A 23126-nucleotide genomic window follows, 5' to 3' on the forward strand; every position below is an offset into this window, starting at 1 on the left:
ACAGATTTAATACAATCTCTATAAAATTACCAATACAATTTTTCACAGAACCAGAACAAAAAAAATCCTGAAATTTGTATGGAACCACAAAAGACTCCCAATAGCCAAAGCAATGTTGACAAAGAAGAACAAAGCTGGAGGTGTTGCAATTCTAGATTCCAAGATATACTACAAAGCTACAGTAATCAGCAATATGGTACTGGCATTAAAAAACAGTTGCACAGATCAATGGAACAGTATAGAGAACTTAGAAATAAATCCACCCTTATATGGTCAATTAATCTATAAGAAAGGAGGCAAGAATATACAATGGGGAAAAGACAATCTCTTCAATAAATGGTGTTGGTAAGACTGAAATGGCTACATGCAAAGAATGAAACTGGACCACACTTTCTTTATCAATAAGGAAGTACACTCAAAATGGATTGAAGATGTAGATGTAAGACCTGCAACCATAAAACTCCTAAAAGAAAACATAGGTAGTAAATTCTTGGAGACTGATCCTAGCAATATTTTTGGATGTGTCTCCTCAGCCAAGGGCAACAAAAGCAAAAATAAACAAATGGGACTCATTTATCACACTAAAAAGCTTTGCACAGTGAAGGAAACCATCAACAAAATGAAAAGGCATCCTACTGAATGCCTACTTATATATTTGCAAATGACACATATGATAATGGGTTAATATCCAAAATATATAAAGAACTCATGTGGGTGTCTGGGTGGCTCAGTTGGTTTAGTGTCTGACTCTTGATTTCAGCACAGATTGTGATCCCAGGGTTGTGGGATTGAGCCCTGTGTCAGGTTCAATGTTGAGCGTGGAACCTGCTTGGGATTCTCTCTTTCTCTCTTTCTCTCTCTCTCTCTCTCTCTCTCTCTCTCTCTCTCTCTCTCTCTCCTGCTCACATGAACTCACGCAACTCAACACCCAACAAAACAATCTGATTTAAAAATGGGCCAAGGAAAAAAAAAATTAGGAAAAAAAAAAAGGGGGGGCCAAGGACCTGATAGACATTTTTCCATAGAAGACATACAGATGGCCAAGAAAACCATGAAAAGATGCTCAACATTACTAATCATTAGGAAAATGCAAATTAAAATCACAATGAGGTATCACTTTACACCTGTCAGAATGGGTAAACTCAAAAAGAACAAAAATAGAGGGGCGCTGGGGTGGCTCAGCAGGTTGAGCATCCGACTTTGGCTCAGGTCATGATCTCATGGTTCCTGAGTTCAAGCCCCATGTTGGGCTCTGTGCTGACAGCTCAGAGCCTGGAGCCTGCTTTGGATTCTGTCTCCCTCTCTATCTGCCCCTCCCCCATTCTCTCTCTTTCTCTCCCTCAAAAATAAACATTAAAAAAAAAAAAAGAACAAAACTAGAAAATGTTGGTAAGGATGTGATGAAAAGGAACACTGGTGCGCTGCTGGTGGGAATGTAAATTGGTGCAGCCACCAGAGAAAACAGTATGGAAATTTCTCAAAAAATTAAAAAGAGAACTACCATATGGTCTAGCAACTCCACCTTTGATAATTCCATTCATCTGAAGAAAATAAAAACACTAATTCAGAAAGATATATGAACCCTAGTTAATTACAGTATTTACAAAGCTAAGATATAGAAACAACTTGTATTCATCAACAGATGAATGAAGAACATGTGCTATCTATATAGTAATGTAATACTCAGCCATGAAAAAGGATGAAATCTCGCCATTTGTGACAAGGATGGACCGAGAGGGTATTATGTTGAGTGAAATAAGTCAGACAAAGACAAGTGCTTTATGATTTCACTTATATATATGTGTAATCTAAAAAGCAAGGCAAACAAAGCAAAACAGAAAAAGTCTCATAAATAAATAGAACAAACTTATGGTTGCCAGAGGGGAGGTGTTTGGGAAGAATGGGTGAAATAGGTGATGGAGATTAAGAGGCACAAACTTACAGTTAAGAAATAAATAAGTCACAAGAATGAAAAGTACAGCATAGACTACATTTTCTATAATATCGTAATAACTCTGAACGGTTCACAGATGGAATCTAGACTTATGGTGATCATTTCATAAGGTATATAAAGGTCTAATCACTGTGTTGTACATCTAAAACTAATAGAATATTGTATGGCACCTATAATAATAACAAAGGAAATAACAACAAAAACTATGCATGTTATTTACATGTCAAATTCTAAGGAAATGGAACTACAGTATTATTTTGAAACCAATGTATTGACATCACGTTATCATCTTTAAGCCAAACTATTTGGGAAAATACTATGGGTTAAATTACAATACAAGAAAACCCTGAAAATCTTCACGTTTTCTGTCATAATACAATCTTTTACTGGTACTTCCTACAGTAAACACACTGCTAGCTGGCTTTGAAATCTTTTGAATTATCTATTTTATCACTGCTGTGGTAACAGGACTGAATTATAATGCAAAATCTTTATAGCCAAAAGGCACCAAAACATATAAATTCTTCTCACTGGTATTTTTCTTCCTAAAACATAAAAGCTTATAAATAAAACTTCATTTGTATACTATGTATTTAACATAATATTAAAAAAGAGAAACAATACAGTTAAAAGAAATCAAACACATACCTGTGGAACATTCTTTACAACAGGCACTGGCTGAATTATGGGTAAAACATCAGATTTAGAAGCAGCAATTGACTCAATTGGAGTTGATATGTTCAGTGGTGCCATTCTCTCATCTTGATCATTTAAAAATTCTGTACTTTCATTTATTTCTACAGAAGAAAGTGGCATCTGGGCAGTAGGTTTAGAAGGAATTGATTCTTCCAGTGAAGGATAAGTAAAATCCACTAAAATTCCCAAAAGAATAATAGGTATGAAAGAACAGCAAACCCCATAAATAGTAGTTACATATCTCATGCATGTTACTATGTGATAAAGATAAAGTAAATGAAGTGACAACCACAACAATCTTAAAGAATTAAACATTAACTTCTAGGATGTGGACATCTTATATTTTTTACGCATGAAAACAAACTGCTATCCAGTAGGATAACTAAACACACAACCAAGAACACTACCGTAAGAACATGAAGTTTATTTTACCAAAGCAATTTTAAACAAAAATTTTCACATACATACATGAGATAGACACCTCTTCATTCTTGCCTCGTGGGGGTGGAGTGACTTTAGCATTTGTTGTATACTGGGGATAACAAAGTAGCCAGTTGTCATAGCCTCCTTCTAAAACCAAAGGCTCATTGCGCAGGACAGTTTTGCTTTCCCACTAGGAAATAAGGAAACAGTATTTTTATTTTTCTTTCACTTAGCAAGATTAGGCAATAGTATTTTCAATATGGCAGCAGTCTCTTCACAGTAAAAAAAAACAACACAAAACATTGAATTTTAAAATTGCTCTTGAAGATTCATCTAAATGATAAAAAATGAGAGAATTCAAAATTCAGCATTAAATGAAACACATGGATAGATCAGGTTTTTAAAACCACACAAGTAATACATGATCTTGGAAGAAAATTGTGAAAGTATGTTCATGTATTTAAAAATCATCCATCATTTGAGCACCCAGAGATACAACTTTGACATTGTAGGATTTATTCTTACCATTTTCTATGTAGATACATACTTTAAATTTTATTTTTATGAAACAGTGAAACTTTTATGCTGCTGCTTTTCTCTTACATGAACATCTTTTACTAAGGGTCCTATCACCACCACTTGTAATGACCAGATAATATTCTATTTTATACACACATACACACACCCCAAAACTGAATCAACCAATGGAACACTTATGGTTATCTTTCCCGTTATAAAAATGCTGAGATAAATACTGAAGATCCTGATATACACACATACCCAATCAACCCCATTAGGGAAAAATCCCCAGAAGTGGAGTGGCTGAGCCAAGGCACATGAACATTTTAAGGCTTTTAGTATACATTCCTAATCTTTAAATGATCATTAAAAATATGTATCTATATATATTTCTGCAGGGTAATTTACTAGAACTAGAACTGCTGGATTGAAAGTTTGGTAGATGCTGCCAAATTGCCCTTCAAAAAGATGATACCAATTTATATACTTACCAACAGTTTATGAGAAAGCCTATCATAAATCTTTATAATTTTTACCAAACTGGTGGATAGAAAATGGAATCATGTTTTAATTAGCTTTTATCAGTGAAGCTGCACATCTTTTAATGTTTATTAATATTAACTGTTTATAATATCCTATGACTTAAATAATCTCATCCTTTGCCCATTTTTCAGTAGAATTTGCTATTTTCTTAGTACATAGTGAATGTACTTTGAATATTAAGAAAAATAGCTCTTTGTCATATATGTTACAATTATTTTCCTGATTGATTTTTACTTTATTTATGGAATTAAAACAGTCAAATACATTATCTTCCTTCATGGTGTCTTGGTTTACAAGACCTACAAATGCTTTTTCCTAGTACTACTTCACTATTTCAATCAACATATTTATATCATTGACCCATCTGGAATATGGTGTGATCTAAGAAGTAAGGTAGGGGTCCCCTTTCTTTTTACCTACTGGCTAGCCAGCTGTCTCCAAACCATTCATTTTTATCCATTTTTCCCCACACTGACTTGTTAAATCATCTTTCTCATACACTAAACCTACATATATCTTAGGCTGAACTTTATGAAAGTGCCAGTATTGTACATCAAAACTAGTTGAATACTGGCAGTTTCATGTATCGATCTGTACTTGGGTATATTTCTAGATTCCCTATTTTAAAGCATGAATTGTTTTAAGGCTTTTAAGACTGTCCTCCTGAAGGGTAATGTTCCATCAACTGACCTTCCTAAGAGCAGATTAAGTTTGATTCTTACCAGCATTCATTTAGTACTATCAGTTTAATAATTTAACAAATTATACTGATTATTTTTTCTTTGCTAATTTGATCAGAAAATGGCATTCACTTTTTTAACTGCATTTCTACTAGTAAAGATGATTGTTTTTATGTTTGTCTCTTGTATTTCCTCTTCTGTTCATGCCTATGTCCACTACTTATTTTACTATTTTATCTTAAATAATTTTTTTATTTGCAAAAGTTCCTTCATATTTTAGGTGTTCTATAGTTGACTGTTGAACAACATGGGTTTGAACCGCGCCAAGTCCACTTACACACTTTTTTCTCCCCTTTGAGTTGATGGCAAAAGCCACAGGCATTTACAACTGCCCACCGATGGGACCAAATTGAAAGCGACTAGTGCAGAGGTTGTGCCTGTTGCCCAAATGAGTACCTGGGCAACCTGTTGAGGCTGTCACCAGCTGTCAGCAGCTCCCAGAAGCCCCAAACTGGACACAGCTTCAGGTCCTTGTGTGCCAGCAGAGTGGTCAGGCTGAAAGCCCTGGACTGGTGGACAGGAGGTGAGGCTGAAGTGGAGACACACCCCCCAGAGTGCAGGTCGGTGCTGCCCAGGAAGTCCAGCATTCTTCGTATTCCCTCATCCCTGCCCTGGTCCTCCTTGGGCCTAGGACCCTCCCTGGCCAAGGGCAGAATGCTCCTCCCCATGGTGGCTCCTGGAGGCCAGAACATTCACATGAGGCTGTGGCTGCCAATGGCCACAGGCTGGTGGTACACCTCTAGGCAGCTATACTGTGATTCAAGGGTGCTGTCGCCACCTACAGGCCTACCCAGTGGCTGCCATCGCTAGTAGAGGTTACCAGGCTGTGGAACCCTACCATTCCAGGGCCAGGCCCACTGCTGCCACCATTCTTATCCTGGTGCTGCTTACCCACCTATATGGGGCCTTTTTCCAATAAATATACATACAGTACAGTAACTGTGATTTTAATTATGATTGAATTATGATTTCAGTAATTTTTTCATTATTTTATATAATTTTATATAATTTATAACATTTGCTTTTTTCTAGCTTACTTTATTGTAAGAATACAGTATATAATACATATAAAAATACTTTGCTAATTGACTGTTTATGTTATAAGTAAGGCTTTTGGTCAACAGTATTAGTAAAATTTGGGATAAGTCAAAAATTGTGGCAGGGTGTTGGTACCCCTAAACACTGTTATTCAAAGGCCAACTGTACTGCCCTATTTATTGCAAATATTCTATTTGTCTTCTGCAATCTAATCATATGGTATTTTTCCACAAATTTATTTTTGTCAAGTCAAATCTAACAAGCTTTTTCTCCTTAGTGACTTCTTCCTTTGCTTCTATGTTTCGTAGTCTAATTCTTTTTTATTTATTTTTAATATAATTTATTGTCAAATTGACTAACACAGTGTGTAAAGTGTGCTCTTGGTTTTTGGGGTAGATTCCTGTAGTTCATTACTTACATACAACATCCACTGCTCATCCCAACAAGGGCCCTCCTCAATGCCCATCACCTATTCTCTGCCTCCCCCATTCCACCCTCAGTTTGTTCTCTGTATTTAAGAGTCTCTGATGGTTTGCCTTTCTCCCTGTCATAGTTTAATTCTTAAAACAAAAAAATAACGCTTTTTTTAGACAGTTTATGTTCCTGGAAATTCTAATCTTATGTTATATTATCAGTTTATTATTATTTGATGATTCAAAACTAGTCTTTTAAATCTGCATTTCAAAAAAATCTCCAACCAAAGCTGCTGAATCTTCTTATCCTTAAGATAAACAGCTAGTCAGTATACCTTTCTAACAACCAAAGAAGGCTTACAATTACAGTGAACTAACAAGGAAACTTGCTAACCTTGAAAAGTGCATCTTTCAGACTCCGTAGAGTTGTTCCAAGTTGTAAATCTTTTGTTGAACTAAACCAGTCAAGAAGTACCACATACTCCACATTCCCCCTCTTCTTCCATGTGTCTTTAGAATCATCTGGGAGTTTTGCTTCAATCCAACTAGCAGTGACTCTGAAATGTATTAACATTTGTATTGGGGCAAAGGTAGACAAAAAGTCTTAATATACTAATATAAGACACTGAGTTTTCTTTTAGTCTGTACCACAGTAAATTTTCAGCAACATTTCTTTCTAAAGTCAAATTGTATGTCTGGATAATAAATAATCCTAAAATGTTTAATAACTTCACCTTTGCATAACACTGGAATATGTTTTAGTAATTATTAGAAACTAAAAGAAATGGAATCAACTGTAACCCCTCACAAAAAAGGAAGCCAAAACTGCAAACAAAGAAGTCATCTGAACACCTCTCTCAGCTAAATATAAGTAACTGGGGGATCACTTGGGTAACATTATTTATACTTCAGTTCTCTTATACCTATGTAGATAATTGCTAACCAAATACCAAAATGCTTATTTAACAAACACATAGAGCATTTACTATGTGCCAGATACTCTCCTAAATGCTTTATTTTCATAGAATCTCAACTGAATCCTCACAACAAATCCTATGAAGTAGGCATTACTAACCCCATTTTATAAATGGAGAAACTGGGGCACAAAAATATTAAGTGACCTATCGAAGGTTACAGATGCCAAGTGAAGCCAAATTTCAAACTCAGGCAATCTTGTTCACGTCCATGCTCTTAGCTGTTCTGCTGTGCTGCCTTTTAAATAATCAACTGTGAAAAATATCAACTGTACATTAAAGCATGCTATTCATGTCTTTTGCTCACATAAAAGTTAATTTAAAAGTTACCTAAAGTCCTTAGAGTGGGCCTGCAGCATAGCCCCTCCCCCCCAAATCCTATTACATTAACTTCTCATCACTAACTACTTGCCCATTTATTCCACTCGACACCAGCCACTGCCTCCTTGTAGTTCCTGCTTATTCAGGTATACTCCTGCCTAAGGGTCTCTGCCTCTGTGCCTTTCTATCTGGAATCCTTTTCCTTCAGATAACTGCCATCACTCATTTCCTTTACCCTCTCAAAATCTGCTCAGTAATAACTTCTCCATGAAGCCTTCCTGGATTAAAATTTTAATACCTAGCCCAATGTACACACTTGATACACCCATCTCCATTGCACTTATTAAATAGCAGACATATATTTTAAGGTTTATTGTCTGTTTTGCTATCCCACCTCCCTGTTAAAATATAAGCTCCATGAAGCAAAATTTTTGTTCAGTAGGTAAGCCCCAGTACTTAGAACCATAGCAATCCAGCCCACAGAAAACTAGTGCTCAGTCTATGAGTGCTGAATGACTGAACAAATAATGCAAATTTGTTCCATCAGGTAAGAAACTCCATATTATTCCTGGCAAAACACTAAGCATTTTAATATTTAACAGATAATACTGGCAAGCTGGGCAGGACTGGTACACTTTTATTCATAAGTAAAAGAAATGGTTTAGATTATTTAAAAGAAAAAAAAAACTTGCTCCTATATAATAATGTTGGCTACTATATCTTGTAGGAAATAAAGGAAAAGAGAAGAAATATAAAATACTGTCTCCTAATATTCTCACCTGATATATAGTGATAAGAATGAAAAAAATTGAAATATGATTTCTTTTTACTGTTAATGTTTACTTATTTATTTTTGAGAGAGACAGTGCTCAAGCAGAGGAGGGACAGAGAGAAAGCATGAGAGAGAGAATCCCAACCAGGTCCTGCACTGTCAGCACAGAGCCTGATTTGGGGCTTGAACTCACGAATCGTGAGATCATAACCTGAGCTGAAATCAAGAGGTAAACATTTAACTAAATGAGCCACCCAGGTACCCCTAAAATGTGATATTAAAGACTATCCCTGACTCTAGGGATATATTTGCCTTTTAGTCTAAAAACTCAAGATTAGTACTCTATAAAAAACACTTTAGGAAATAATTGTATCACTAGTATTTCCCAAACTCAGTCTTTCATGTAACATCTTTACAAATTGCTGCAATTTTGCCCTACCATGTCTATTATTTAATAAACAATTATTAATTTAATTACTTAATTGAAAGTGATCCTTTACTTAAATTTAACAGGAAAATGTACAGTCCCATATACATGGGAACAACAGCATATCTAATGAATAAATGATAATCAGTAAAATACATACATCAGTAAAATTATGCTTTATTCACACAACAGAATGAACCATAACTACACCAATAATATGGAGTACAAGCAGCCAGATATATAAAAAACTATAGATTATATATTTCCTTTTAATTAAAATACAAAAACAGACAAAAATAAATCTATCCTTTTTTTTTTTAAATTTTTTAACGTTTATTTATTTTTGAGAGAGACAGAGAAAGACAGAGCACAAGAAGGGAAGGGGCAGAGAGAGAGGAGACACAGAATCCAAAGCAGGCTCCAGGCTCCGAGCTGTCAGCACAGAGCCTGACACAGGGCTTGAACTAATGGACCATGAGATCATGACCTGAACCAAAGTCAGATGCTTAACCGACTCAGCCACCCAGGCGCCCCAAAAATAAATCTATTCTGTTAGAAGCTGGTGGTTCCCTTTGGTGGGTGGGGATATGGGTAGTAACTAACAGAGGGCATATGAAGGGATTCTGGAGTGATAGTAATATTCTATTTCTGGTCAGATAAATGGGTGTACTAAATGGGTGTGTTGCTTTTGAAAATTCACTGAGCCAAATACTTAGGACAGGAGTGCTTTTGTATGTATGCTATATGGTATTAAAATGTTTTAAAAAAAATCAAAAATAAAGAATACAGTAATCACCATCAGCTAGTTGTAGATACTGTTGCCTCCAGAAAGCTCTAAGGCCTACTCTCTGGTGAGAAAGATAAGCAAATATTAAAAAGGAATGCTAGCAGCAAACAGACTTCTTTTAATGACTTCAGAAAGACTGAAACAAAAGTTAAAGGGGAATAATTTTCTTGGCATGCAGTTCATCACTCTTTAATCTTCAACCTAAACTCATCATGAGTTTCATAATAGTCAAATTTCTCGCATTTTGGGAAACACTTAAACTCAATAAAAACCCAGGCTTTCTGTTAGTACAGATTAGACCATCCAAAGATTAATACAATTTTGTCTATTCAAATCCTAGGAATACAGTGACACCCACTTGATTAGACTAAGTACTCTAGTGTCACTTTTCAACAGCATTATTTACAAAGCACCCTATTCTTCAGGTCAAACTTTATCAAGCATCAAAAAATGTGCCAAAAACTATGCAAATTTTACTGTCTAATTTATTTACTTATTTTTAAATTTGTTTAATGTTTATTTATTTTTGAAAGAGAGTGTGATCGTGTGTAAGCGGGGGAGGGGCAGAGAGAGAGGGGAGACACAGAATCTGAAGTGGGCTCCAGGCTCTGAACCTGAAGCAGGGCTCAAACACACGGACAGCAAGATCATGACCTGAGCCGAAGTCGTACACTTAACTGACTGAGCCACCCAGGCGCCCCCCCCCCAACTTTTTTTTTACTACTTAATTTAAAAAGTATGTCTTTTCAATGCTGTTTAAGTTAATCTTAAAATGGGCCATAGATTTTAATCCAATCCCATAAACTAAGACCCAGAGAGGTTATATAATTTATTTAACACTTGAAATACTAAAAATAGCCCTGGATATGGAGGTTTAGCTCTGTCATTATGATGATAGTTTTTAATACATAATATATTCATGCAAGTAACTTTACATTATTTTATAGATTAACATCCTTATCAAAAAAGAAAAAAAAATTTAATGAGTCCTTACTAGTGCCAGCCACTGTGGTAAGTTTGTGTATATAAAATTACACTTAAGCTTCTCAAAACCTGAGATAGGTAATATTACTATTCCTATTTTATAGATGGATATGGGCTTAGAGAGGTTAGGTCACTGGCTAGAAGTAATGTAGCTGAGAAGAAACAATTTCGATCTGAATATAGTCTGACTTTGGAGTCTATCCATTTACTTAATCAGTTGGCGATACTTTTTTTTCCCCAAAAAAAGTATTTATGTACTCTTTTACTACAGATAACAGGATGGATATTTCTTTTTTATTTTTTTTAATTTTTAAAATTTTATTCATTTGTTTTTGAGAGAGTGAGAGTGAGCATGAGCTGGGGAGGGGCAGAGAGAGAGGAGAGAATCTCAAGCAAGCTCCAAGCTAACAGTGCAGAACCTGACATGGGGCTCGATCCCATGAATTGTGAGATCATGACCTGAGCCAAAATGAAGACCTGGATGCTTAACCAACTGAGCCACCCAGGTGCCCCACTATGGGGTATTCCTAAATAAAAAAACAATTCAATCAGTTCATGATTTTAGTCAATTTGGTGCATATACTTCACAAGCTCATAAATAAAAAAAGGAAAAATTAGTCAAAAAAAACCTTGGGAGAGAGGGCACACAAAGGCAGCTTCACTTCTCTTCCAATAAGACTACAAATGTCACAAATAGGAGAAAACACCCAAACCAAAGTGTTCTTTATACCACCCTTCAGAGAAAGAGTAAAGTGTAACATTACGGAGTAACCAGAGAAGAAAGCCTACTTTATCATATTTAGCCTGGATGGTAAGTAGTAACATTTACTACTGTCTACAGTTAACCACTTTACCTAAATACACAATGACCCACCCTGGACTGATGGCTTCTTCAGGAACACTGAGAGAATTTGAAATATGGGAATCTTGATAATCCTGCATTCTTCGAGCATCCATTATAATCAAGCTGATGTTTTCATCCATCATCATTGTGTATAGCTCCTTCGCTGTGATTGCCCCTTGGAATCAAGAGAGACAATATAAGCAACAAAAAACACCTAGTTCCACGTGCTTTCTTATCACTAAACACAGGACAATAATTGCTTCTTCTAGAAGAGTGAAGTACACTAGGTGTCATACACCTGCTATCCCATCACACTACTTACTACTTTTTAAACTAACATTAAATATAATTTGTGTTTTTGACATTCATCAAGAAACTAGTTCAATGTTCTGTTTCTGAAGGCTTAAATACCAAAGCTAGCTGTTGAGGTTACAACTACATCAGGTGCTGACTATCGCTGGTACAAAATAAGGGAAATTAATATATGTATCTCATGAAGATTTTCTTATTCTCTATTTAATAATTAAATCATTTGAAAAATGTCAACCAGAAAAAAACATCCATGGTTCAAAAATTCTTGACAGTTTCTAAATTCTTTTTAAAAAGTCTCTGATGAGGTCTTATGGGGACTATTTAAAAAACATTTAGATTTTCAAGTATTCCTAGAGTAACAAGTCAAAGGCTTGTTTTTTGTGTTCTGCATCAAGGGTTGACAAACTATGGCCACCTGTTTTTAATGGAACACAGCTGTACAAACGTGTTTACATATTGTCAATGGCTGCTGCTTTCCTGCTGTGACAGCACGAACCTCAGTGACCCCCCAAGCCTAAAATGTTTATTCTCTAGCCCTTTAATATTTAACCAAAATAAATATTTGTTATGTTGCTATTTTCCTCTTACAGCTTCTACCATCTGAAATGAAAGATTAAAAAGCACAACAAAGTCAACTATACTTCAATAATAAAAACTTTAAAAGTAAATAAATAAATATTAAAAAGATAAAAAGCTGCTACAAGGGAGCTTAAAAATGTAAAGAACTATTTTGGCAGTGAGATGTGAGAAGAACGTAGTCACATGATCTCCTAAGCTAAAATACCCAGCTGAAAATAACCACCCTACTTCTCTAACCATCAAGATCATTTTGACAACAAAATCATCTAAACAAGTTGGGAACAAACCACTTAGGGAAATAACACCTAAGCAGAATGAGATACAAAAAACATAGATAAAAACAAATCTTGGAATGAATTAATAACATCTTTTAGGAAGGTATCTTATTTTTTAAATTGTTGTATGATAATACTTTAAATAGAAAATTTATTTTAGTGTTACATACAATTAATAATTAAATCTTTTCTGAGAAAGGAAAACTTAGGCAACTGTCTGAGTCCTGTTGTATAGGTCACATACGTGTAATTGGAACATCAACACCACCTATGGATAATATCCAAATTACTGGTGTAGATATTTTTGAGGGGAGTGAAGATTTTAAATAATTAGGTCTACAAACTAGAACCATAAGTCATAATAGCTAATACACAAATCCTCATATCACGTTACTAAGAGTTTCAAATATATTAACTCATTCAATCCTCACAGTAAATCTATAAAATCGGTATTAATATTATCCTCACTTTACAGATGGGGAAATTAAGGTAGAGATTAAATAACATGCTCAAGATCACATGGAAATTCAGGAGGGGCCAGCAAAATCCAGGTAGTCTGACTTCAGAGAGTCCATGCTCTTAACTGCTATGCTAAACTACATCTTGAAAAAAAAGAATGAAAAGTATAAACTGTGGTTTTGATGTTTTTAATTACATATTACCATAAATATTCCCCATGATATATACGGAATATAAACACATTTTCAATATAATTGCATAGGCTAAGAAAAATGATAAAGCTTACATACAAATTAGACACAACGTTAAGATCTCATTGTGTAAAATCTGAAGCTTATTTTGATTAAAAGAAGATCTCAATAATAACCTAAAAGGACTCCCTCTTTCTGTCACACTTACCTTTCTCTGTGGTCTCATTTTTGTCACTCTTTTCACCATTTATCTATTTCACAGGAAAAAAAAGTTTCAACTTTAATAGAAGTAAAAATTTTCATAGAAACATAAAGTTCAACTCTATTACATCATTGAAACTGAAAGCCTGGAAAATGAAGCATGTGGAGTACTGGCATTTTATTAAAATACAGATGAACAATAATGGCTTCCCCATGTTATCTGGCAATAGATAACAGCTAAAATAACCAGCAGCACATCAGAATCATTTAACACTTCCTTGAAATTTTCTTCAGTTAATGACTAAATATAATGTAAAAGCATAGACTGTTACAGAAATTTAATATTTAATTTAATGAGAGAATATTTCTTGCAATGAAATAAAAATTCTGGCAATTCCCTTCAGAGTTCTCTTTATATAATGAAAGGAAGATGAAGTAATATAAGGTCTTACAAATTTGTATTTTCTAACCAAGACAACATATGATAATTCTGTCAGGTACTAACTCATTTTATAGATGGGAAAACCAATGACCTACCTGAGCCTACTGATCCATTTTAGCATTACTAAGATTAAAAAAGAAATGTATATTACGTGCTTCCTAATATTATACACTATGAAGTACACAGTATCACCTACTAAGCATTCTTGCCAAAATAAAAACTGAACCTGAATCCTATTAAGCTGGTAGGCTGAACTTTCAGCCTACAAGAAATATGGAAGATAGAAGTAGAAATTAAATAATACAAGGAGGAAACAATCGGATAAATCCCGAATGTGGTTGGTTCATTTCAAAGAACTGATCTAGTATTAAAAAGCCAAAGGCATGAAACAAAAAAAATTAAAGGGGAACTCAAGCAGAGAGTATTACAGAGACTTAAATTTAAGAGACATAACAACCAAAAGACTGTAGGTGGACCTCATCCGGATCCTAATTCAAACAAATCAACTCTGCAGTATCACTATGAGACAGTGGGTAAATGTGGATATAGGCTGGATATTACATTACATCAGGGAATTACTATTAATCTTGTGAGATGGAAAAATAGCATTGTCATTATTGAGAAAATGTCCCTTTCTTTGAGATGCATACTGAAATATTTAGGGGCAAAATGGTATGTTATCTGAAACTTCCTTTGAAATAATACAGCAAAAGAAAAGGGGAGAGGTACAGATACAAAATGTGACAAAAAAAAATGTGACAAATGTTAGTTGACTGTTGCAACTGGGTAACAGTGTTTAATTGTGGTTTTTTCCCAATATAAAAAGGCTAAACAAAAATAAAAGTAACAAAAAAGTAGTTGGCCCTCCTGTTGGAAAGGCAACAAAGTGAAGAGATTAAAATATCATTTCACATAGTTCTTTGAAGTCTTGTATTTATCTATATCAGCCATTTAACCTATATCTCCCTAAGATAGTGTTATTTAGCTTATATTATGAGTTCCTAAAATCAACAAACCACTAGTTCTTCATTTCTTTTTACACAGTGCTTAGTATAAGGTCAAATATTTAAATGTTTTTTAATGTTTATTTATTTATTATTATTTATTTATTTTGAGAGCGAGAGAGTGCGGGCAGGTGAGGGGCAGAGAGAGAGGAAGAAAGAGAATCCCAAGTAGGCTCCATGCTGTCAGCATGGATGAGCCCAATGCAGGGCTTGATCCCACAAACCCATGAGATCATGACCAGAGCTGAAATCAAGAGTCAGGAGCTTAACCAAGTGAACCACCCAAGCACCCTCAACATCTATTTCTTAATGAAACCAATGATGATTCACACACAAATGATAGCTGAAAGCTACAAAATGCTTAAGAAAAAATAAAGCAGAAATCCTTCCCTGAATTTCAACAGAGTTTAAGAAATTATATTTTAGGGGAGAAGATATTTGCAAATGACATATCAGATAAAGGGTTAGTATCCAAAATCTATAAAGATCTTATCAAACTCAACACCCAAACAAATAATCTAGTGAAGAAATGGGCAAAAGACATGAACAGACACGTCTCCAAAGAAGACAACCAGATGGCTAACCAACACATGAAAAAATGTTCACCATCACTCATCATCACGGAAATACAAATCAAAACCACAGTGAGATACCACCTCACACCTGTCAGAATGGCTAACATTCACAACTCAGGCAACAATGGATGTTGGGGAGGATGTGGAGAGAAAGGATCTCTTTTGCACTGCTGGTGGGAATGCAAACTGGTGCAGCTACTCTGGAAAACAGTATGGAGGTTCCTCAAAAAACTAAAAATAGAACTACCTTACAACCTGGCAATTGCACTACTAGGTATTTATCCAAGGGATACAGGTATGCTGTTTCGAAGGGATACATGCACCCCAATGTTTATAGCAGCACTATCAACAATAGCCAAAGTATGGAAAGAGCCCAAATGTCCATCGACAGACAAATGGATAAAGAAGATGTGGTGTATATATATACAATGGAGCAATCAAAAAGAATGAAATGTTGCCATCTGCAACTACGTGGACGGAACTAGAGGGTATTATGCTATGAGAAATTAGAGAAAGACAAATATCATATGACTTCACTCATATAAGGAATTTAGATACAAAACAGATGAACATAAGGGAAGGGAAGAAAAATAACATAAAAACAGGGAGGGGGACAAAATATAAGAGACTCTTAAATATGGAGAACAGAGGGTTGCTGGAGGGGGGAAGGGCTAAATGTGTAAGGGGCATTAAGGAGTCCACTCCTGAAATCATTGTTGCACTATATGCTAATTAACTTGGATATAAATTAAATAATAAATAATCTAAAAAAATTTTTTTTCTAAGAATTAACTATAGATAATGTATGGTGACTAGAATATAGTAACTCCTCAATAAATGTCGGTTGAGCTCCCCCCCCCCCAAAAAAAGAAATTATATTTTAGGAAGAATTGTTCCTCAGAAGGTGAAGGAAGGAGATATAGTAGACAGTGGTAGCTGGCAGGTACAGAGTGAGTCACTGATGGTTCTTGGCAAACAAATGATGTAGCTAGATTTCAAGGAGCTGCTGAATAAAATGAAACAGAAGAGGAAAGGGAAATGGGCAGAAAGGAAGAAAAAGCAAAGGGAAGAGTATGAGACCCTAGAAATAGATAAAAGGTTAGGCACCAAATTAGTACACCAAATCCTTTTCAATGCTATTAGAAAGAAGAAACCTTAAAAATCATCTATTTCAAGATCTTCACTTGGCAGTAAGGAAATGAAGTCCCAGAACGGTTAAGCAAGACCTGACATGGGACTGGAACTCAGATATACTAAATCACAGCTTTAATGCTCTTTCTACTACTGTAATCAAGTTAACAGTGACTGCAAAAAAACTAATTAATGCACAGAACACAGTTCTATGGAAGCTCCAAGAGAAACCTGGGATCAAATGAAGCTAGAATATTTAACTCAATTTCTAATAAAAAACACATTAAATTTTACCCTTGTTGTCTCAAAGTACATTGTTGTTGTACTTCAACTCACCTTAAGCAAATCATCTGAAAAAAAGGAACCAGTCTTTTTTAACATCACAGAATAAATTTGAAGTACCTTTTGGGTTTTGTCTCTGGAATCCATTACATTTTCCAAGGAACTTTTATTTGATGTACCACCATCCTCTCTTCCTGCTTCTTGCCTTTTCTGTTTCTGCAGCTGCTCCTCCTGTCTGTCCTTTTCTTCAAGTTTTTTTCGAACCTCAGCTTCTTCATATCTAGTTGAGAAAACAAGTCAAGGTGTCTTTTATTGGCATGATCATGAAAAGTAAAGGACTTCCAGTTCCATAAAATTGGTACCCTACCTTAGGATATTTTATGGCAGCATACTTTCTCCCTCCAACTGAAATTTGATTCTGCCAGTGTTCTGTTACAAACCACAAATCATAAAATTGCCCTCTGTAGACTTAATTCAAATTGCCAAATATCCTGAAAAGAAACACTATGATCTCAAGTTAAAGTTGTTTAATGTTTTTTGTTCTTTCCTTACACTAATTTCAACCTTTCCACTGAATTTCACATCTGCTGCAATTTCTTTTACAAAGGACTTAAAATCTTAAAATTAACTCTAAAGACTCATTTACTTATAAAGTAGTTCAAAATATAAAAAAGACAATAAATAAGTGAGAAAATGGCCCTAATGCCCAAAAGATAAAAGAATAAAGAATATTACTGTTGATAACAGTACAAGTAGGGAAAAACTTAGTAAATCCAAGAGAAACAGTCAATAGGGGTAACTCAAAGATTAGGAGAAATTCTACTCTACTTAGTTCATTAACTGGCTAAAGGAGGAAGAGAATAGTGATTCCAACTTTTATCAATCATCTTAACATACTCCAGCTCCAAGATTAGTAATTTCTGGGAAGGATGAAGGGAATACATTAATTCAAAAAAATAATTTGTAAGTAAAGACTATGATGTATATAATTAGACTAGTTAATTAATCCAAGTGTGAAAAATCATTAAGAAAAAACGTTCCTCTTTTATTTCATTATTCAAAGAATGACTAACCAAAATAAATAAAAATAAAAAAACAAAGAATTATTAATAACTAAAAATTCAAACATACTGTTTTTAATTTCTAATTACTTTCTAAGTCTGATAAGGCACTCATGACAAATATTAGAATTAGATTTGTTTTTAAACATACATAATTTTTGCAAACTATGCAGTTCAAAACTAACCACAAATACTTCATTTCCCTAAGACCAATGTCCAGTAGCACATTATAACCTGGGGAATATGAGGAATTATATTTTTCTCAAGAATCCTGCCAGAGAGTTAGAAAAAATTGGACCTGAGCTCCCATCTACTCTACCAATGCTTACCTTAAGAATCTATCATTCTTCATATTTTTAGATTTTCAGTAAAAAATATGAATGGTAACACATGAACACAATAAAGGCATTAATATGGCAAAAGATTCTCATTTTTGTGTTCCAGTTAACGTAAGATTTATTGCTAGGAACTGGGATTCATATGCATGGTCAGACAAGTTCTAAATATTATTTTTATCTTCTAAATATATGTTCTTTTAAAGATTTTATAATAATGTTTGTACCTGAGTTTAAGGCTTTCAGAGAGTCTTTCGGCTTCTTCAATAGCTTTTTTGATGTTTGCAAGTCCAAGTATTGAATGAAAGTAGTCCTAAAATTATAAGAAAACCATCCCATAATTTTAGTACTGGCCATTGTACACAGCACTAATGCTAAAAACGTTAAAATCATGGTGCTATGTAAAAGAAAGTTTGGATGAAAACATTATGATTGAATGAAGTATTTTTTTAAACTTTTAACCTACATAAACACAACTTATTTTCTAAATGTTCCAAAGTATCTCTTCATATCAATAGTATGCTAAAAAAAACTAATAGGTAATAATTTTATTTATTTGGGAGACACCTTTAAGAAGTATAAATACTATTCTTACTATTTATGAATAAGTGCCAAAAAGCAAAGCTTTCAGGAGCAAAATATATATTTCCTTTTGTAAATATGTTAGTTTTTTTTCTCTAGTCTGAGAAGCAGTAAATTGTATATTGACATGGGATTTATTTTGTTTTACTTGTTTTATACTGAGATGTTTTGGGGCTTCCACCTTTATTTTATAATAGTGACCCACCTCTCAAGTGGAGTCAAACATTTGATATAAAACAAGTTTCACATCCAAGGAAACCTTGAATGAAAATCAAATGGTAGAAATAAATCATTAATAATACACTCTTCTTTAAACACACACACACACACACAACTTGTTTGGCACATAATTTACTAACAAGCATAATAAAGTTAAGAAAAATTGTAGTAGTGTGTCCTCCCTAAGGAATATAAAGGAAAAAAAGCCCTCAAGGCAACCTGGCTATAAGCATACATGACATTCCTCCCAACCTTGTAACACAAGACCACTTAATCAGACTACATGTTTGTGTGTTACCATATATGGAAGACAAAGAAATAAAAAATATATAAAAAAACTATGCCACATGACGTTCAGGGCTCAGTTCTTCGGGTATGATCTCAAATGAGCCATTGCCGGCATGAATAAAGCTGCTTCCTAAACAGAAAAGCCTCGGTGTCACGACTCTCTGTGCGAGAATCCTGCTACAAGATCACTTCTCTAAGAAGTCACTCACTGAATCCTGCAGTCAGAGATTATCTTCAAATCAAGGTTGGTTTGACATGACAATAGCATAGTGAGACTCAGCTAACTGATTTTTGGATCTAATTAGCCACAACCTGTCAATGTGACTGTGCAAATAGAGCCTAGTAGCACAGTTCATCACAAATGATATAGTAATAAAACGTAAAAAGATCCAAGGGAGTGCCTGGGTGGCTCAATCAGTTAAGCATCAAACTTAAGCTCACTTGCTTAAGCTTCTGACTCTTGATTTTGCCTCAGGTCACGACCTCACCCATCTCGCCATTCATGAATCAAGCCCTGTGGAGGGCTCTATGCAGACAGTGTGGAGCCTGCTTGGGATCCTCTGTCCCTTCCCCTCTCCCATTTTCTCTCTCTCTCTCTCAAAAATAAACAAACTTAAAACCTATAGCTATCATATATCTATCTAGCCTAAAAGAAGATCATGTTTGGGGGTACCTGGCTGGCTCAGTTGATAGAGCATGAGACTCTTCTCAGGGGCAGGGTTATGAATCTGAGCCCCATGTTGGGTGTAGAGATTACTTAAAATAAATAAATAAGTAGGTAATGTTTCAGTTAGGCTTATTCTTCTAAATAAAGACTAAATAAATTAAAAGGATCCTTCCCTATATAATTTCAATAAAAGTTTAGTTTTTTTCAATACTGTATCAACTGAAAATTACAGTGGAAACTGTAATTACTTCAGTGCCACAATGTCCAGACTTTAGATGCAATATTCTCTTAACAGAAAACAAAATTTAGTCATTACTGTAAGGTTTCTCTCATAAAAATAAAACACAAAAACAAAAAATACCATGACTTGTTGTATTAATTTTTTGACATGAATTTATTAAAAAGCCAGCGTAAGCCCAGCCTAACACTGTTTAAATGCTGAAAACATTGTGTTTAGGCATACCTGTTACAAATTTCCAGAAGGCCCTTCCCTAATATTAGTAAGGTTTCTTGTCAATAATTCTCTCTTTCCGTGCTCTTAAAGGATCACAGTTAAAGCAAGTATGAATATTTTCAAGTTTTCAATATTGACAATTGGCAAAATAAAAAAATAACATCCAATTCTTACACAACTAAAAATGTTTGCTTCTCAGGTTAACCCAAGGAAAACTTTCTTACTCCTGAACATGCAAATTCAAACAACTTGGGGTGCCTGGTGGCTCAGTCGGTTCTTGATTTTGGCTCAGGTCATGATCCCAGGGACATGGGATCGAGCCCTACATCAGGCTCTGTGCTGAGAGTGTGAAGTGCTTAATATTCGCTTTCTCTCTCTCTGCTCCTGTCCTGCTTCATGTTCTCTCTCTCAAAAAAATAAAAAAATTAAAAAAATTAAAAAAATTAAAAAATCAAACAAATCTCATGATTTCCCAAACAAAAAAGTTTGCCTATAATATTTAGGAATAATCAACAATAATGCCATACAGACTTAAAAATTTAATTCTGATTTTATCTAGACTTTGCTACACTAATATTTTCAGTATCATTAGTCTTCCACCCCCTTTTCAGATAACCCTGAAAACATTCTTCATAAACTGTTTTCAACGAGTAAGAAATATGTCTTCTGCTAGTGAGCTTGTGAAGTTCATGTCTTATCTAAATCTGAAATATTCCCTCATGTACAAGAGTGAAAGATATAAGTTTCTGAAGAAGACTGGTGAAACTACATTCTGTCACAACCTGATTTAAAGGGTAAAACCCAGAAAATATCTAGCTAACAAATTAAAAAAAAAAATCTTTTTAATGTTTTAGAGAGAGAGAGAGAGAGCGCGCACACGCGAGTGAGAGAGTGCGAGTGGGGGTGGGGCAGAAAGACAAGGAGACACAGAATCCGAAGCAGGCTCTAGGCTCTGAGCTCTCAGCACAGAGCCCGATGCAGGGCTTGCACTCGAACCATGTGATCATGACCTGGGCCAAAGCTGGACACTCAACTGACTGAGCCACCCATGCGCCCCATCTAGTTAGTAAATTTGACTTTTCACATACTTGGCGTGCACTGGAGATGCTGGGCTAAATAAAATAAAACGAAAAACAGTTCTAAGGCAGAAGCAGATGTGTACCCTGGACAGAGCAAATGAACAACTGCAGTATATAAGATAACAGCCAGGGTTACCTGAGCCTTTGCAGGGAACTTCCTAAGCTGAACAACTGCCACTTTCAACTACTCCCTTTGGAAATGCAATAGATACTCTGTGGAAATGGAAAAAATTTATCGATTAAACTGCACTCCTAACCTTCTCAAGTTAAAAAGTAGTAGCAGCAAAAACACTACCAATCTTCTCAAAGGATAAAAGTAACTACTAACTTAGAAAAATACAGCGAGGCACCTGGGTGGCTCAGTCGGTTAAACGTCTGACTTTGGCACAGATCATGATCTCACGGCTTGTGGGATTGGGCCCCACATTGGGCTCTGTGCTGACAGCTCAGAGCCTGGAGCCTGCTTCAGATTCTGTGTTTCCCTCTCTCTCTCTGCCCCTACCCTGCTCGTGCTCTCTTTCTCTCAAAAATACACATTAAAAAAAATTTTTTTTAAAAAAGAAAAATACAGTTAAAAAGTAAACATAAAAACCTGGCCCTCCTACAACAGACAAAATGGCAGACACCAAAACCACTAAGTTATCCAAAGCTGCAACTCTTTCAAAGTATTTACTTTACTAATAAACACTTCTACACTTCTTTTTAAAGCAATTCCATTTTTGGGGTACCTGGGTGGCTCAGTTGGTTGAGTGTCTGACTTCAGCTCAGGTCATGATTTCATGGTTCATGAGTTCGAGTCCCACGTTGGGCTCTATGCTGACAGCTCAGAGCCTGGAGCCTGCTTCAGATTCTGTGTCTCCCTCTCTCTCTCTGCCCCTAACCTGCTCGTGCTCTGTCTCTCTCTCAAAATAACCATTAAAAAAAATTAAAACATAAAATAAAGTGATTCCACTTTAATAGATACCGTAAAAACCATCAAAGAACATGCAGAAACATGTTTGAATTTGGGAAGGCCAAACCTTACCTGCAGACAGACATGCCCAAGAATGTTCTAAGGCAGGACCAATCTAGCCATCTGTGGACAGGAGGATTCATCTCCAAATGCAAGGGGCCACCTTTCCAAGGCTACATCTAAATCTCTGTAACTATTATTAACATGACTTTGCTGATGAGAAGAAATACCAGCAATGATTTACCACAATTTTTTTAAGTGTATTTATTTATAATTTCTACACCCAATGTAGGGCTCTAACTCACAATCCTGAGAACAGGAGTCTCATGCTCTACCGACTTAGCCAGCCAGGTACCCCTATTACTATTAAATCAAACATTAAAGTCATCCCTTAACCCACTTAACCAAAAGAAATTATACTGGTGACACTACTCTGGAAAAAAAGTTATTTCAAAGAATATGAGAACTCTTTTTTTTTTTTTGTACTTCTGTAAGTCAATTTAAACAAGGCAAGCCAATTCTACCACCAGTGAACAAAATAAAATCTCAACACTAATTCAAGAATGGCTTCTCCACCAGGTAAGAAACCTATAAGCAGTTATT

At 35.1% G+C, this 23126-nt stretch overlaps 1 protein-coding gene across 1 annotated transcript in view; it reads right to left on the reverse strand.

The window, feature by feature from the left end:
* USP8 (ubiquitin specific peptidase 8) overlaps window positions 1-23126 on the reverse strand; it is a 76826-nt gene that overhangs the window by 27925 nt on the left and 25775 nt on the right. Inside the window, exons 4-10 of the mRNA XM_027067236.2 lie at window positions 18510-18595; window positions 17007-17166; window positions 13460-13502; window positions 11466-11610; window positions 6721-6883; window positions 3119-3263; window positions 2603-2826 (exon numbers count right to left, since the gene is read on the reverse strand). Coding sequence (XP_026923037.2) covers window positions 2603-2826; window positions 3119-3263; window positions 6721-6883; window positions 11466-11610; window positions 13460-13502; window positions 17007-17166; window positions 18510-18595 — 966 coding nt within the window. The remainder of the gene's footprint in view (window positions 1-2602; window positions 2827-3118; window positions 3264-6720; window positions 6884-11465; window positions 11611-13459; window positions 13503-17006; window positions 17167-18509; window positions 18596-23126) is intronic.

Source organism: Acinonyx jubatus, chromosome B3 (assembly GCF_027475565.1).
Source record: "Acinonyx jubatus isolate Ajub_Pintada_27869175 chromosome B3, VMU_Ajub_asm_v1.0, whole genome shotgun sequence".
In the NCBI taxonomy this organism is placed as follows: Eukaryota; Metazoa; Chordata; class Mammalia; order Carnivora; family Felidae; genus Acinonyx; species Acinonyx jubatus.